At 36.5% G+C, this 14,094-nt stretch overlaps 2 protein-coding genes across 10 annotated transcripts; both read right to left on the bottom strand.

Annotated features, from left to right (window-relative positions):
- Positions 1-42: 42 nt before the first annotated feature.
- Positions 43-7,213, bottom strand: LOC110600964 (26S proteasome non-ATPase regulatory subunit 1 homolog A). The gene is made up of 13 exons (XM_021737919.2): positions 6,889-7,213; positions 5,434-5,503; positions 4,627-4,732; positions 4,221-4,332; positions 3,980-4,148; positions 3,330-3,805; positions 3,102-3,237; positions 2,708-2,956; positions 2,396-2,616; positions 2,056-2,314; positions 1,580-1,812; positions 913-1,432; positions 43-683 (listed from the first exon to the last, which is right to left on the bottom strand). The coding sequence occupies exons 1-13, from the start codon at positions 7,032-7,034 to the stop codon at positions 360-362; spliced, it is 3,021 nt and encodes a 1,006-aa protein (XP_021593611.1). The 5' UTR covers positions 7,035-7,213; the 3' UTR covers positions 43-359.
- Positions 7,214-8,409: 1,196 nt separating this feature from the next.
- Positions 8,410-13,422, bottom strand: LOC110601974 (cyclin-dependent kinase inhibitor 4). Of its 9 annotated transcripts, none has more exons than XR_006348782.1 (7): positions 12,775-13,422; positions 11,224-11,319; positions 10,315-10,518; positions 10,090-10,181; positions 8,994-9,220; positions 8,859-8,925; positions 8,410-8,753 (listed from the first exon to the last, which is right to left on the bottom strand). XR_006348782.1 is itself a non-coding variant. In XM_043951279.1 (5 exons), exons 1-4 carry the CDS (start codon positions 13,269-13,271, stop codon positions 10,103-10,105), a joined length of 876 nt encoding a protein of 291 aa, XP_043807214.1. In that variant the 5' UTR covers positions 13,272-13,422; the 3' UTR covers positions 8,410-8,925; positions 10,090-10,102. The 9 variants fall into 9 exon arrangements, 6 of the variants coding, with proteins under 6 accessions (XP_043807214.1, XP_043807213.1, XP_043807212.1 ...); XR_006348783.1 differs by having other exon boundaries at positions 9,040-9,220; XR_006348784.1 differs by lacking the exon at positions 8,994-9,220.
- Positions 13,423-14,094: the final 672 nt, after the last annotated feature.

The raw sequence follows: 14,094 nt of genomic DNA, 5'->3' as shown, positions 1-14,094 counted from the left end.
AAGCTGATGGGAAAACAATTGCGGAAAAGAGTCGCAGCATAATGAAGACAATAAAAAAGAACACATTTAGATAGTAAATTGAAATGTAAAATCACTACAAAATGGACTTAAAATTCCATTTCCAAAACATCTACAGAAAGTGATATTGTGCGTGGATCAAAGCACTTGGGTCCCCAAAAAATGGTTTTCTAGACAACACGAAAGCTGCAGATGAGAAAATTTTGAAACTAGCAAACTTGCCTCAGGTTGGCCATTTCGATGCAACATTGACGTGGACGTTGACACAATTTGATCTTCTCCACCAGTTAAAAGCACCATGAACGAGGACTGAAATGAAAATCACTATGGCCAGACCAGAATCACGACGTGTACTCAAAAGGCTGAGGTGGCTGGGGTTCCTCATCAACAGCCATGGCTGATGCAGAGCCTTGTTGTCCTGTAGCTGAACCGCCAGTAGTTGACACTGTGGATGAAGGTGCATCCGTAAGAGAAAGCACCTCTGGTTCTGTTGGTTGCAAGTCTCTCAGGAGGACAAAACCCGAAGGCACTAACTTCACCGGAGCATATCTACTATTTTCCATGAATTTAATGAACTTCTCCTGCGCAGGCACAACTCTTGCTGGGTTGGTCAAAATTTCAAAAGAAGGTTCAGGCTCTGCTTTCTTCTCTGGCTGACACTCAACCTATCAAAAGATACAATGAACCATAACGAATCTGATTAATTGATTACTTGCAAATTGTGAATTCTAAAACTTGTGCACCCACAGAATGCATTGGAGCAAAATAATTATATGTTAACATACACTAGTCCCAAAATAACGATGAAACAGTAATCTAAAAGTTAAATGGGAAGATACAAAATTGCTTCACCATTAAAATTGTACACTTTCTGAAAAAACGTGTGATATTTACCTGCATGGAATCTGCGTCCTTCTCACTGGATGATTTCTCCTTTCCAGTGTTTGTTGCAGAAGATGAAGACTCTGCCTCTGTTGCCTTCTCTGCATTAGCTTTCTGCTCTGCTTCTTTCTTGGCCCTAGCCTTGGCTTTTGCTGAAGTTGACAAAACTGCTGTGGGGAGTTTCACGGCAGATGTGGCGGTGGGCACAGTAGTTGGCTTTGGATACTCGAATAAAGAGGGCTTTGCATTTGATAAGAACTCAAATTTTGGAACTTTCAGGTCATAGTTTAGCCCAATAAAAGCTGTGGGGGAGAATGATAAGCTTATGAAATAAATGAGAGGATACCAATACCAAAACTGGCTGAAAACAGCTAGACCAACTACTGCAGTGACTTTATCGTGTTTTGTCTTGGAAAGCAATCTTATTGTCACATTCCTTCCACCAGCATCAAGTATTCCAGAAGCAAGGATTGCACCCATCTTGCTCATGGTGTCTTCATGCTTATCAAGAATTATCTTTTCCAATTGTCGCCTAAAATTTGAGAGAGACAGAGAGAGAGGCATAAAGAACTACATTAACGCTTCTTTTTCCTCCAAAAGGAGTAGGGTAATAAAATGCATTAGGCATCAGACATTTCAAGTAAAGAACAGCATAACAAACATAACAATAATGCAGTACCTGAATGTTCCAACACGAGAATCACTGGCCTCATTCATCTGCACCATGACCATAGCCATTGCAATAAGAGCACCTTGACGGACAAAATCAACCACATCTGATGTCAAAGGTTCTAGCAATGATATAGCCTCGCTCAATCCAGTGCCTGCACAGGAAATGCCTACTGCAAGGGCTGCACCATACCGCACATGTGGGTTGTAGGACTCTGACAGCAAGGAGACGATTCGAGGAGTCTGCAGTGGCATGGTGAAGTGCAATTTACCAAAAGTTACAGCCATAAAAATATTAGGTGGAGAACATACAACAGAAAGAGGCAAAATGGTAAAAGCTGACAAGCAACACAACAAGAGCAGCAAAACATCTGCAATAACCTTACCACATACTATGACCAAGACATAATATAATAGAAAAAAGAATGGGAATATCAAATGTTGGACTGTTAACCACAAAAGAAGGTTAAAGAGTCATGAACAAACCTGCTCTGGCTCAGAATACAGTACAAATCCAAGAGCAAGAACTGCAGTCCTCCTTACATCATCACTCACATCTGATACAGCAAAGTGCAACAGTTGTCGAATTGCCTTGTTGTTTGCTGTTCCCCTGTAGGCCAATGCCAGAGCATACATGCCACCATAACGAAGTATTGGATCCTGATCACGAGTCATTTGCTCAATTAGTGTGTCTGCTTCTTCTTCTCTTCCATACACAGTGAGAGCTATACCTAATGCCAATCCCCTGCAACCATTGAAAATATTATGAATCAAAGAACAGAATTAAAAGCTCATCCTAATATCCAAGATCTAGTTCAATTTTTACCTAATGATCTTCTCATGCTGTGTCTCATGAGCATAAGTAAGCATCTCACTTGCTTTCTCACTCGCAGATCCAACCATAAGCAAACCCATACTGATACCAGCAGCTTCACCAGCAACAGCACTATCAGTATACAAAGTGCTTTTTATGTCATCATAGATTTCTTCATCAGCAGTTCCCAAAGCTGCCAAACCCAGACCTAAGCATGCACCATGTTGAATAACCTGCATATGACATTTCATTATGAATGTCAGGATTACCTCTAGTCTCTTAACTCAGAAAGAAATCTACAGTAGAATTAGAGAGTAACCACACCTCAACATTTGTGCTACGTAGGCTATCACGAAGGAATTGTTTGATGCCCTTGCCATGGTTTGCATGAATCAGACCCAGAGCATATAGAGCACCTCCTTCTGAGTATGGACTACCTCCGCCACCAGATCCACCCTGGGGCAAATAAGGTCTCATTAGCGATCTGCCCTGCTGCAGGTGACCTCTATGGATAACACCAAGCCCTGCCGTGGCGCTAAATTTGGCCCAATTTGTGGCCCTGCTCAACCAATCCTGATAATTGATATAAGCAAAACACTTCTGTGAATTAAAATAATAATAATAATAATAATAATAAAAAGACAAGTACAAATCAAAAAACAGATATGCAAAAATAAATTAAAAGGAAAGGAATATAAAAGAAAGATCCTCTACTCACCAAATTCTCCCTGAGGAATGTATCCACAGTCGTTCCAGCATGCATAATTGCATTAGCATAAATAGTTGCACTGTGACAAACACTGTTCCTCATCTCAACAGACTGCTTGATTGTCTTCAATATAAGAAGATCTGATCTATAAGCAAATGGCAAGCAATAATTCCTTTCTCATTATCCCTTCAAATGCAGCAAAATAGTATAAAGAAAACTTTTTAAAAAATGTCTCACTTGTTGTGACTATATAGAAATTGTAGGGTCAACTGAATTGATGTCTCTCCAGACAAAATTCCCTTGATTTTTGTCAACCTCTCAGCATATATTGCCTCATTTGGATCTGCTTCCTGCACAATAGGAATTGAAGCTGAAGTTCCTTCTGTCATTTGAACATCCTCTGAAGCAGTAGAATTATCATTTTGTGCAGAATCAGGATCACTAGATTTTGGCTGCACCGATTCTGAAGATTGAGACTTCGGAACTGAAAGGCAATCTCTAACATTTAATAGAAAAGCCTGGTGTTCATTCTCCACAAGATCAAAAGCTATTTGAAATGCTAGCAAAACATCATCCTTATTTTCAGATCGCAAAAGCTTTTCCAGTATGCTTGCTACACCTTCAGGTTCATCCAAGAACATGAGACATTGACAAATGCTCAAATAATCAGGATGAGGCAGCTTCTGATAAACATTAACAAGAAGATGTAGCACCTGTAGAACAAATCTAAAGATATCAATTTGTATTTCTGTTCAATGTAGAATTCCATGAGACAGTCTACTGCAGGAAGCATTCATCACTAGAAAGCGAATGCAGAATTGCTTCAATGCAATGCCATAACAATATAACATAATAAAGATGAAGCATAGATCCTTCGTTCTCCTTACCTCACGTCGATATTCTCTACGACTAACAAAAGCATGTGAAACATTAATGCAATATGAAAGAGTTCCATGAACATTATCACTCTTTGTTATTGCCTCCTCCAGTTTATCCAATCTTCTACATTCAATTGCAATTCCCATGGCTTGTTGATATTTACCATCCATTATGCACCTAATGAAGGAATTGTAAGAATCTAAGAAGTATGAAAATATTATCAAACTAAATACGTCAGGGTTTGCATACTTGTCCAGCATTCTCTCCACAATTGCCTCTAGCCTGTGGTCCACATTCTCCGCCTCGACAGTCGACTCAGATGCCTTTGCTTTTAGACTAGCATACTCATCTATTGCCTTAGCTGAGGATAGAAACAGAAACAAAAATGCCAACTAAGAAAACCAGGGAAGCGTCAGCAAATTGGCATGTACCAATGACACTTCTTAACTGACCAAAGTTAAGGCACTTCTAAGTGCACCGTTTTATAGAATGAGAATCTAAAATATGGGCCACCCAAATGATTATAGTCACACATCGGTTCAAGTTAACAACTTGCCACCTTTCATGGTTAGTTGTAGCACAACAAATTTTAATGTCTTTTGAGTAATGTCAAAAGTTTCCATAAAGACAAATCCAGGATCATGTGCATGCTTACCAAGAAGAGTATGAACATAATCAGAATCCTCGGAGACATCAAAAAGAGCACCAGCTCCAAGGGCATATGATAAGGAATCATTTAAATCACCCAAGTAACAAAAAACCTGCGGAAGGAAAAGAGCAAAAACTCAACTTAACAAAAGAATAAAGTTGTCAAAATCACATAGTTGAAGCAGTGCCAAGCTGAAGTATCTAAATTCCTATACTTTTCTCTTGCATTAAGTTCAACAAATAAAAAAAAACAATTAGTATGAGAAAAGTAAAACGATCCTGTGAGCAACATTCAAATCTAAGGAAAAGTTCTCCAAAGCCAATCCCATTGACTAATCTAGCTCTGTCTACATCTCTTCTAATTCCTTCATCAGCCATTTGACATGAGAAAGGCACAGCCTTTTTAAGATAAGAGGCGTCATTACAGACATGACCAGCATACTACCCATCCTTATTGCACACATTATCTTTCATTAATTTGCTTATTCCTAAAATTTTAACCAAAGAAGGTTGCTCACCTGATGTCTCATCTCCCATGTATTTCATATGTAGAGTTCTAAAAGTAATAGCTTGTTTACTTATGATAACAAAAATATTATTTGCATAACAGCAAAGATAACTCTCTCTCTCTCTCTCTCTCTCTCTCTCTCTCTCTGATTGAGTCCTAGGAAGATGAACAGAAAGGTGTAATAGATATTGAAAAGCTAAACCAATGTAATTTGAGACAGTTGAAGTAGTCCATTCACTTTATCTGTATTCCCCAGGGGTGGGGGGCAATGAGGAAGAGAAGTAGAACAAAGGAACTAATTATGACCTTGGAAACAACCAGTGCAGCAAGCTGTCTCTGGTGCTGATCAAAATCCTCATCTTCATATAAGCTCTCTCTGTATGATAAAGTACAATAAGCAATCATATCCAATAGCACATTTAAATGATACATTTACCAAACCAAAAACAGTTCTCAATATCACAACTCAAGTCAGTCCTCAAAATAATGGAAGCTGGCAACAGAAGTAATTAACACAAACAAACAATATCGGCAATAGAATATACAAGCAAGAACATTGACCGCAAATACCTGAAGACAAATATCAAGTATAAGGTGATTAAAAATAAGAATTTACATGGGAAAATATAAAATTTAATATAGTTGTACAGACTTCACAAGTTTCAAACTATGAACAATGCTTGCCAAGAAAATATTATGGAAGTTGCCTGATCTCCAATATAAATCATAAAAAGTTAAAAACGAAGATTTTTTTTTTTTATCAGCATGAAGTAGAATTACTCAATTACACTGCCAAAAAAAAATTAAGAACAAATCAAGCACTTGCGTTTATCAAATATGCAACAGCTGTTGCATGTTGCTTATTATTGGATGCCATCATGAAGCACTCTGAATATTATGACTGGCAATATCCACAAAAAGGAATGACCCGCAGCAAGTTTTGTTAAAAGCAACCTTTTTCATGCCATCAGTCTAAGCAAATAATAAGAAGGGCATGAATGAAGTGTAGTGAAGAAGGTGGCACAGGCAAATCACCGGGGATGGATCAGCCTGCACTCTGTAACATCCTTTTGTCCTCCATTCTCTTATAAAAAGGTGACATCAGAATAGGACCATCCAACTATTCACACCATCGCTCCAGCATCCTAAATTTATTTCTATAGCCACAAGTCAGTAAGATACTCCTATTCTGCTAGCTGACATGTGTATCAACAGAAATTATAGACAGGCTTAATTTTGACAAATAACTTTTCAGTGTCCATTTTTCCATCCCGAAACACCCAGTTCTAGCAGCAATTGTCACGTTGCTCCGAAAACACCAAATCCTAAAACCTAAATTTGGATGCCCAATAGAAGAACAAAATACTCAAACCATAATAAAGCAAAATCTTCCAGTAGTATAGAACTCTTCTTTACTAAATCATATGAATTGAAACTCAAAACTAATAAAATGTTCTTGACAACCTTTACATCAGAGTTTAGAGCAAAGAAGATTAGGTGACCAGAAAATGAACTCATAAAGGAATCAAAATTTCAAACTCGAAAAATACTAATCAACAATTATGCACATGAAAAATAACTTAATTAAGCCCACTTCCAAGAAAAGAAAGAAGAACAGTTAGAGCAGAAAGAATATCCTATTTCCCAATTTCCTAGGAGGGAAGTAGATCAAATACAGCCAAAACCCTAAACCCAACTACAAATGAAGACCCAAATCTCAAGTCTCTAATTACGAGATATGGGAAATACAAGGAGTGTTACATTAATGGGACACTTGTGGAGATCTCCGGCCAGAACTGATCCACAAATTTGTTAAGATTGTACAGGGCATGTTGCTTGAGCAGCGGGTGGCTCTCGTTAAGCATCGCCAGCAAGGCACCGGCCGAGCTCACCATCGTCGCTGCCATTGCTTCGGCTGGGTGAGGATAAGATAAAAACTACGGCTCTTTTGATCTTGAAGCGAAAGGGAGGAAATGAGAGCAAGAAGAGAGGAGCCCCAACATAGAAACAGTGTTCCAATAATAGTTGCTTTTTTCTATTATATTAGTATCATATTATGTTTGATCAATTTAGTAAACTTACTGGACAAGTCAAAAATATAAAATTCCCAATCCTCCCTTCGCACTCTGTTTGGCTCTCCGTGCCAGGGAGGAAAGAAAATGAATTGAATCAAATTTACCATTTCCTTCCCTTTAGAATAAAAACTTACGCTGATTTTTTTTATAATTATTTTATTTGAAATAAAAAAATTTTAATTTCTTTCATTTACAAAAATAAAATTTTATAAAAATTCATTTAAAATTTAGTTTTTATGTAAAACTATTTATGCCAAAAAAAAGGAGGACTAGGGTTTTTTCTTGTTGTGAAAATTAATTAACTGTTTAGAGAGAAAATTTAAGTATTTTTTCCCGATAAAATTACATTAGTTTTTTAAGAATTGATAATCGAAAAATGATCAGTTTATTTTGCAGAAGGGCTGAGTCGATGGATCAATGGGAAATGTGAGGCCCTTCCTCAAACCCAAATCACAGGGCAGTAGGGCTCTATTGCTTGCTTGGGCCTACGGAGAATCTGTAAACGTGCAGAATTCACAGCATCTTCCTCCATGTAATTTGAATTTGGGCAACTGTAAATGTACATTGCCCTTTTTTTTATTACCGTGATTTCGAAAGAATCAAGTCTTTCTCCAACTCCCTGAGGTGGTGAAGAATAAAATTTTTGCTGTCATACTGGCTTCATTGACTAAAAAAGAATCTTTATAAGAAATTAATTTAATTACACTTTTATATCACTATGTATATTTTTAAATAAATTGAATTCTTTAATTAAAATTGGTATAGAAAAAAAATTAATTAAATTAAGTTTGAGATTGCTAAGTCGAAATTAATGGTCCTTGGCATTTGTGATTGAGATGTTGCATTTATCATTTCTGACTATAGTTAAAGGCATCAGATTTATGTCATAAAATACAAAAGAAGGGGTTTAAGGACCACTGGCAGTTTCAAAAACACGTCTGCCAAATCTCTGACTTGTCCAATTTATACATAACAATAATTCATTCTTAAATTTGAGAATTTTGACTTCATATTCTTTTAGTTTAGCCTGGTTCGTTTTGGAAAAAAAAAATATATAAAAGCATGTAAAATTTCAATTTATTTTAAAATGAAAAAGAATTCCATCATTGATAGTAAAGAAATACAAACAGGAATATCTCGTCCCAACGCCGAGTAATGTGTAAAGAAATAGAAAAGATATTACCAGTGTCTAAAGACAATTATACCCTTCCACAAATAAATACTATTTTCATTACCCTAAACCATAACAGAAATAACTGTCAAATCCAATACCCTCACGTGCAAGGTAGTTTCCTCGTTAGGGTCTCAGATAAGCAAACAAGCAATTAATGCCCACTAGAAAAACTGATATGAAACTCTTCTTTCCAAGATTTGAAAAGATAAAAAGAGCTTCATTGGAAATTGAAGATTCTCTAAAAGTTTTTAAGTTTTAACCACTACAAGCTCAAGCAAAGCAACAACAACACCCACCACCACTATAACCACCAGCCTAGCTTGACAATATTTTCTCAGGTTACATGAGAGTGTGCACGAGTCTTGTCACCATTGGGACTGCCAAAGGATTCACCATTTTCAGCTAAAATATCAATTTGTCTACCAACTGAAAAGAAAATAACACTAATAGTAGGATTGGCATTTTTGTTCTTTCAAAAGTACCTGTTTCGGACCATGGTTTTGCAAGTTCACACTTCTGGTAATGTAATCCTGTCTCTATCTCAGCTGCCTAAAACATGAAAAAGAAAAAGGAAATAAGCACCAAGCATCAAACTTGACTTTTGCTGGTTAATTTACCTTTTTTAAGTGACCCCCTGGTAACTATTTATAAAGCATGATTTACTTTGTTAAAACAAGATTGTCTAGGCCGATGTAATTTTCATCAGCCAAGGCCAAAACAGAAACTCTTTGCAGGATCCAATTTCTTGTGCCTCCCTGTCCCTTGTATGAACAGCAAAACTCTGAAATTTCAGTTCGTTAAAAGCCCCACACAAGCGCTTTCTCCCCATTCCAGGATCTTGGAGCTGCAAATTTTGTAATTGTCGAGTATAAAAACAAGATGCGGAAAAAGAAAGTTAAAGCTGGGTGGGGTGGGGTGGGGTGTGGCGTTAGAGATAACAAGATTCTTCCGAACATAATTAAACACAGAAAAGGGCTACCCTACCACAACCAACAACCATTCTCACATACAAGGTTTTTTTTTTTTTCTCGATTCTCACATACAAGGTTAAAATATCGTGTCGGTTATTGCCAATGTTTGGCACTGGTCTCCGTCATTCAAAGTTAATAAAGATGCATTGTCTGTTTCACATGGTTGAAAAAAAAAAGGACCAAAATTCAACTGAAAATGATAAAGATAGAGGAAAAGACAAAAAGATGAAGAGGGGGAATGGGTCATCTTTTATTCCAAGAGTTTTTTCAAGAGTTCCATCAGTACAAGTATAGACAAAGAAGGGGAGGAAAATACAGTACAAAAAGGAAATTTAGAAAATTTCTGTACTAGATAAAGACTGGCCTAATGGACTGAAGCCTAACCCTAGACCCACTTCCCTCCCCCTCTCAGATGATCTGTTAGACAAAGGACTTTCGTCTGTATTTGTTATGTAACTCTAACCCCTGTTATGTTACAGACCATTAGTCTACACATTTTTAATAATCCTTATCCTACTTTCTTTACAATTAAAAGGTGGGTGATGGAAAATGGAAATAAGACCATCACCATTAGAACTAAAACTAATTCCTGCTACATCAAAAAAATCCTAAGCTCAAAATCAGCTGAGAATTGGCAGGAAAAGTACTTCTACGGAAACACAGAAGTCTTCTAGGACTAATCCTGCTACCTCCTAAAAACTTCCTAAGCTTAAGATCAATGGGGAATTGGCAGGAAAAGTACTTGTGATGGAACACTAGGGTCTTCTAGGATCCAGCTTCTCCCATTCATAACGTCCAGGGAGCGGCTTGTCCTTAACGGGGTCAAAGTTATACCTGCCAAAAAACCCAAGTTTCTATTAGCTAATGAGATTCAAGTCTGTACTTGAAACTGTTTAAGCAAGATAACCCAAAAAGTAAAAAGCAATTAAGCAGAGAAGCAAAAATAAATAAAATGTGGGACATGTACTTCTCAATAAATTGTCTCTGCTGCTCTTCTTCAGCTCCAGCAAAGAACTCATCCATTTCATTTGCGGTTGGGATGTGTCTACGCATGGAGTCCTGCATTCTCCTGCTAGTTTCAGCTGAGCTGGCATGTCTAGTAGTCGAACCAGGGGTTCTTATGGTCTCTGGGTCCCTTATCAAACTGCAAGGAGTGGATTCCCTAGTGCCCCTGCCACCAGGAAGACATGTTAAACTGCGTAGAACAAGGCACAAACGTGACACAGGACTACACACAAGTTAAATCGCGTAAAATAAATATGACAAAATCACATGACATGTCAATGATACATACTCACAGCACAAAGCAGTATTTTGCAGCAAGTATAACAAATAAAAAAAAACATGAAAAGATAATACAAGAACAAAAAAAATGGAACTGATTATACAGAGTGAACAGTATCTAAAAGTTAGAAACTTAAATTTTAGAAGCCCATTAAAGAACATCTACGGGTATTTCTCATAATCCCTCCGGTGACCACCCCCGATGATGCAATGATAGAAAACAAGCCACAAGATAACAGGAAACTAACAATTACAAACATAACAGACACTTGAAAAAGCTTAAAGCAAAGGACATTGTCATACTACCACAAATAGCAGCTGACATCTTTTTTCACTTCAGCCCACAATAATACCAGTGGGAAAAAGCATTGATTATCATTATCAAACGAAGACCTTTTATCTTGACATGCGACCCGCAATGTTTCTTCTCGTAAAAAAATAACCCAAAAAAAAGGTATAGATAAAATGTTACAGGCTTACAGCAAATCTAATTGCAAATAAAGAAAAGTATCCTATGTCAAAACAGATATTAAAAACAAACATATACCCACTAGAGATAAAAGTTAAACCTCACAACAAGATAACAACACACCTTAGCATATTTGTGTTCAACTGAAACCACCTAACCCAAACTAAAGTTGTTGAAGAATTGGGAAGGCATCCACCGACAAAGAAACCAACAGAAAACCTTCACATCTAACATCTTGTAATTACATAATGCAATGGTAAACAAGCTTATGCACCAAACATCTAAAGATAAAAACATGTATATAATATATATATATGTTCCAGAAATGTCGACCAAATTGAAGGATAAGCAACTTAATAACAAGGCAAACAGCCATATTTCAACCAATAGAGGCATAATAAGAATTAGAAACACTCCAAACAGAAAACACCAGCAGCAATGATGACAAAATGATTTTTATACTCTGCATATAAAATTTCCAGAAGCAAATTAGAAGTTTAAGTCTACAGTTCCAAACACCACACAGATGCAGAAGCAAACATGCCTACAATCCACTTAGCCTGCAATAAAAGTCTAATACATCAACCGAGAGAACACAGAGAAAACAGGAAACTTAAAGAAAAATAGGAAGCGTTGCCAAAAAATTGGCAAAAAAGAAACTATTTTTAAATCAGAAGCATAAAACCCAAATATCAATAAGGCCATAAATTCCCACAACATATGACACACAGCATAAGACTATAACGCCAAAAAGAGCGAGAGGAGGAGAAGATGATGATGATGTTGTTTCAAGCATTTAAAAAAAAAGCAAACGAACATTACAGGAATTAGTTGATTTAAGGTCTGAAAGACGTAAAATAAACAATCACGCATACATGGAAAATAAGCAATCTTTATAAAATAAATTCCTGCAAGAGGGGAAACTTTTGGTTAAATATAAATCGAAAAAACCAAAATGGATTGTGTCGTTTAATCTAAGTGGAGAAATTTCAATTCAAGGCATCTGTAGAGACTCAAATCCACATTTTTCCAGCAACAACACAGAGCAAGAAGCAATATTTCACAACAAAAAATAAAATCAAATCAAATTCAAAGAGTAAGGTCCCTGAAATTTATGTATTAGAAGAGCATAAACTTTTGAACTGTCAGGAAATATTAGGACCCATAATAATAATAAATAAATAAAGCCTATCATAAACAAGCTAAGAAAAAGCTGCAACGGATACTGATTAAGTCCGCGTTATAGTTTCAGGCACTCACGAGGGAAAATATATATATATATATATATGAAAAAGAAAATAAGGAATGCCCAATTTTCTCTTAAACCAAACAAAATCCTTAAAACAAAGTAAGAACAACCCCCACCCCACCCCACCCAACCCTCTCAAAAAAAAAAAAAAAAGACCAAAAGTTTAAAAAGTTGATAGTGTGAAATTATAGCTAATCCCTCATTCTCTTCAGTTTGTTATCTATCAATGAAAACGATATAATTTTTTTTTTTGAAAATAAAAACTTAAATAAGTTAATTCAAAACAAAGCTTAAAAAATACCCCAAGTCCCAATCACACCCTCACGTCAATGCTTCCCTTTCCCTCCGTTTCCTGGCAGCCAAATAAATAGAGAAAACAACAGGAAAACCTAGAGTAGAGACCTCAACAATTGAAAGAATATTACCAGAACACCCACCTCTCACTACCTTCGATTTCCAAAACGTTCTCCCCAAATGAAGCCTCAATACCTAAATCCTTACTCTCATTAATATCATTATTGTTCTCTTGAAGCTCCTCTTCTTTGTTTTCTCCATTCACTTCCTTCTTTTGACCCGACCCATTAGTTCCAGAATCCATTGAGCACGCTCGCACCCCCGAACCCGCTATTGAATTGGAGTTGTTAGGGTTTTGCGCTTCCTTATTATGGCCGTGTTTTTGCCGCTTGGAATCATGTACGAGAATCGGCAGCTTAACGAGGCGGCGACTACGGAGCTGCAGGTATCCACAAGAGGCCGCTGGCGGAGAAGGCTGGGCGGGAACAAGAGGTGGTTCAGGCGGAGACGAAGGTAATCTGGCTTGTCGTTGCAGGGCTAGGGTTTTGGCGCGGGTACGGACACCAAGGGAAAGGTCCATAACGGCGACCTCGGCTGTCGTTTTGGCCTTCCTCATGTACTTTCCCATTTATATCTCATGGAGGAAGAGAGCGCGAGCGCAATCGTCAGCCAAAGTTGAGAGAAGGGAGCGTTTGGAGGTTGTTTTTTTTTTTTTTGCAGTTGCTGGTCAAGGAATGGAGAAGAGAGAGAGGAATGGAAAGAGAGAGAAGAGACGAGAAGGTGGATTTGTATTTGTACTTGTAGAGTTGTGAGCGAAGAGGAGAAAATGAAAGTTGGGGTGCGTGTGGGCCTTCAGGGGCTACCCACCTGCGTTTCGTTCACTTTTTAATTTCTCGCGACATTTTCCATTTTCAACTCTTTTTCTTTTTTTTTATTATAGTCTTTCCATCAATACTACATTTCTTTGCTTAAAAAAAAAACTCTATTCAATATATATATATATACATGAAAAAAAATTGCCTATTAGCTCTGTAACGGTAATAAAGACATTTTAACATTATTTAAATATTTTTTTTTAAATAATTTTTTAATAAGAGGATATTAACTTGCTTATTTAAAAAAATATATATATATTTTTCTGTTAGAATATTATGTTTTCTTGACGAAAATTTAAGTAAAAAATAAAAATACTTTTAGCTTAAAAAATATTTTATAATATTAATAAAATTTTAATTCTTTGTGATATTAATGCATATAATTTATATATAATATTTACAAATAATATGTACATATATCATTTATTTTTTATGGAAATATATTAAACTTGGCAGGTACTAGATTCGTGTGTAATTGTATTACTTTATATGAAAACATTTTTTAAGAAAAATCACATTTATAGCATTCTTAGCTAATATTATATATATTAATTATGTGAGCTTGCTCAATATATA

This window comes from Manihot esculenta, chromosome 15 (genome assembly GCF_001659605.2).
Source record: "Manihot esculenta cultivar AM560-2 chromosome 15, M.esculenta_v8, whole genome shotgun sequence".
In the NCBI taxonomy this organism is placed as follows: Eukaryota; Viridiplantae; Streptophyta; class Magnoliopsida; order Malpighiales; family Euphorbiaceae; genus Manihot; species Manihot esculenta.
The sequence above is the reverse complement of the archived record's forward strand: the minus strand, read 5'-3'. Positions and strand labels throughout refer to the sequence as shown.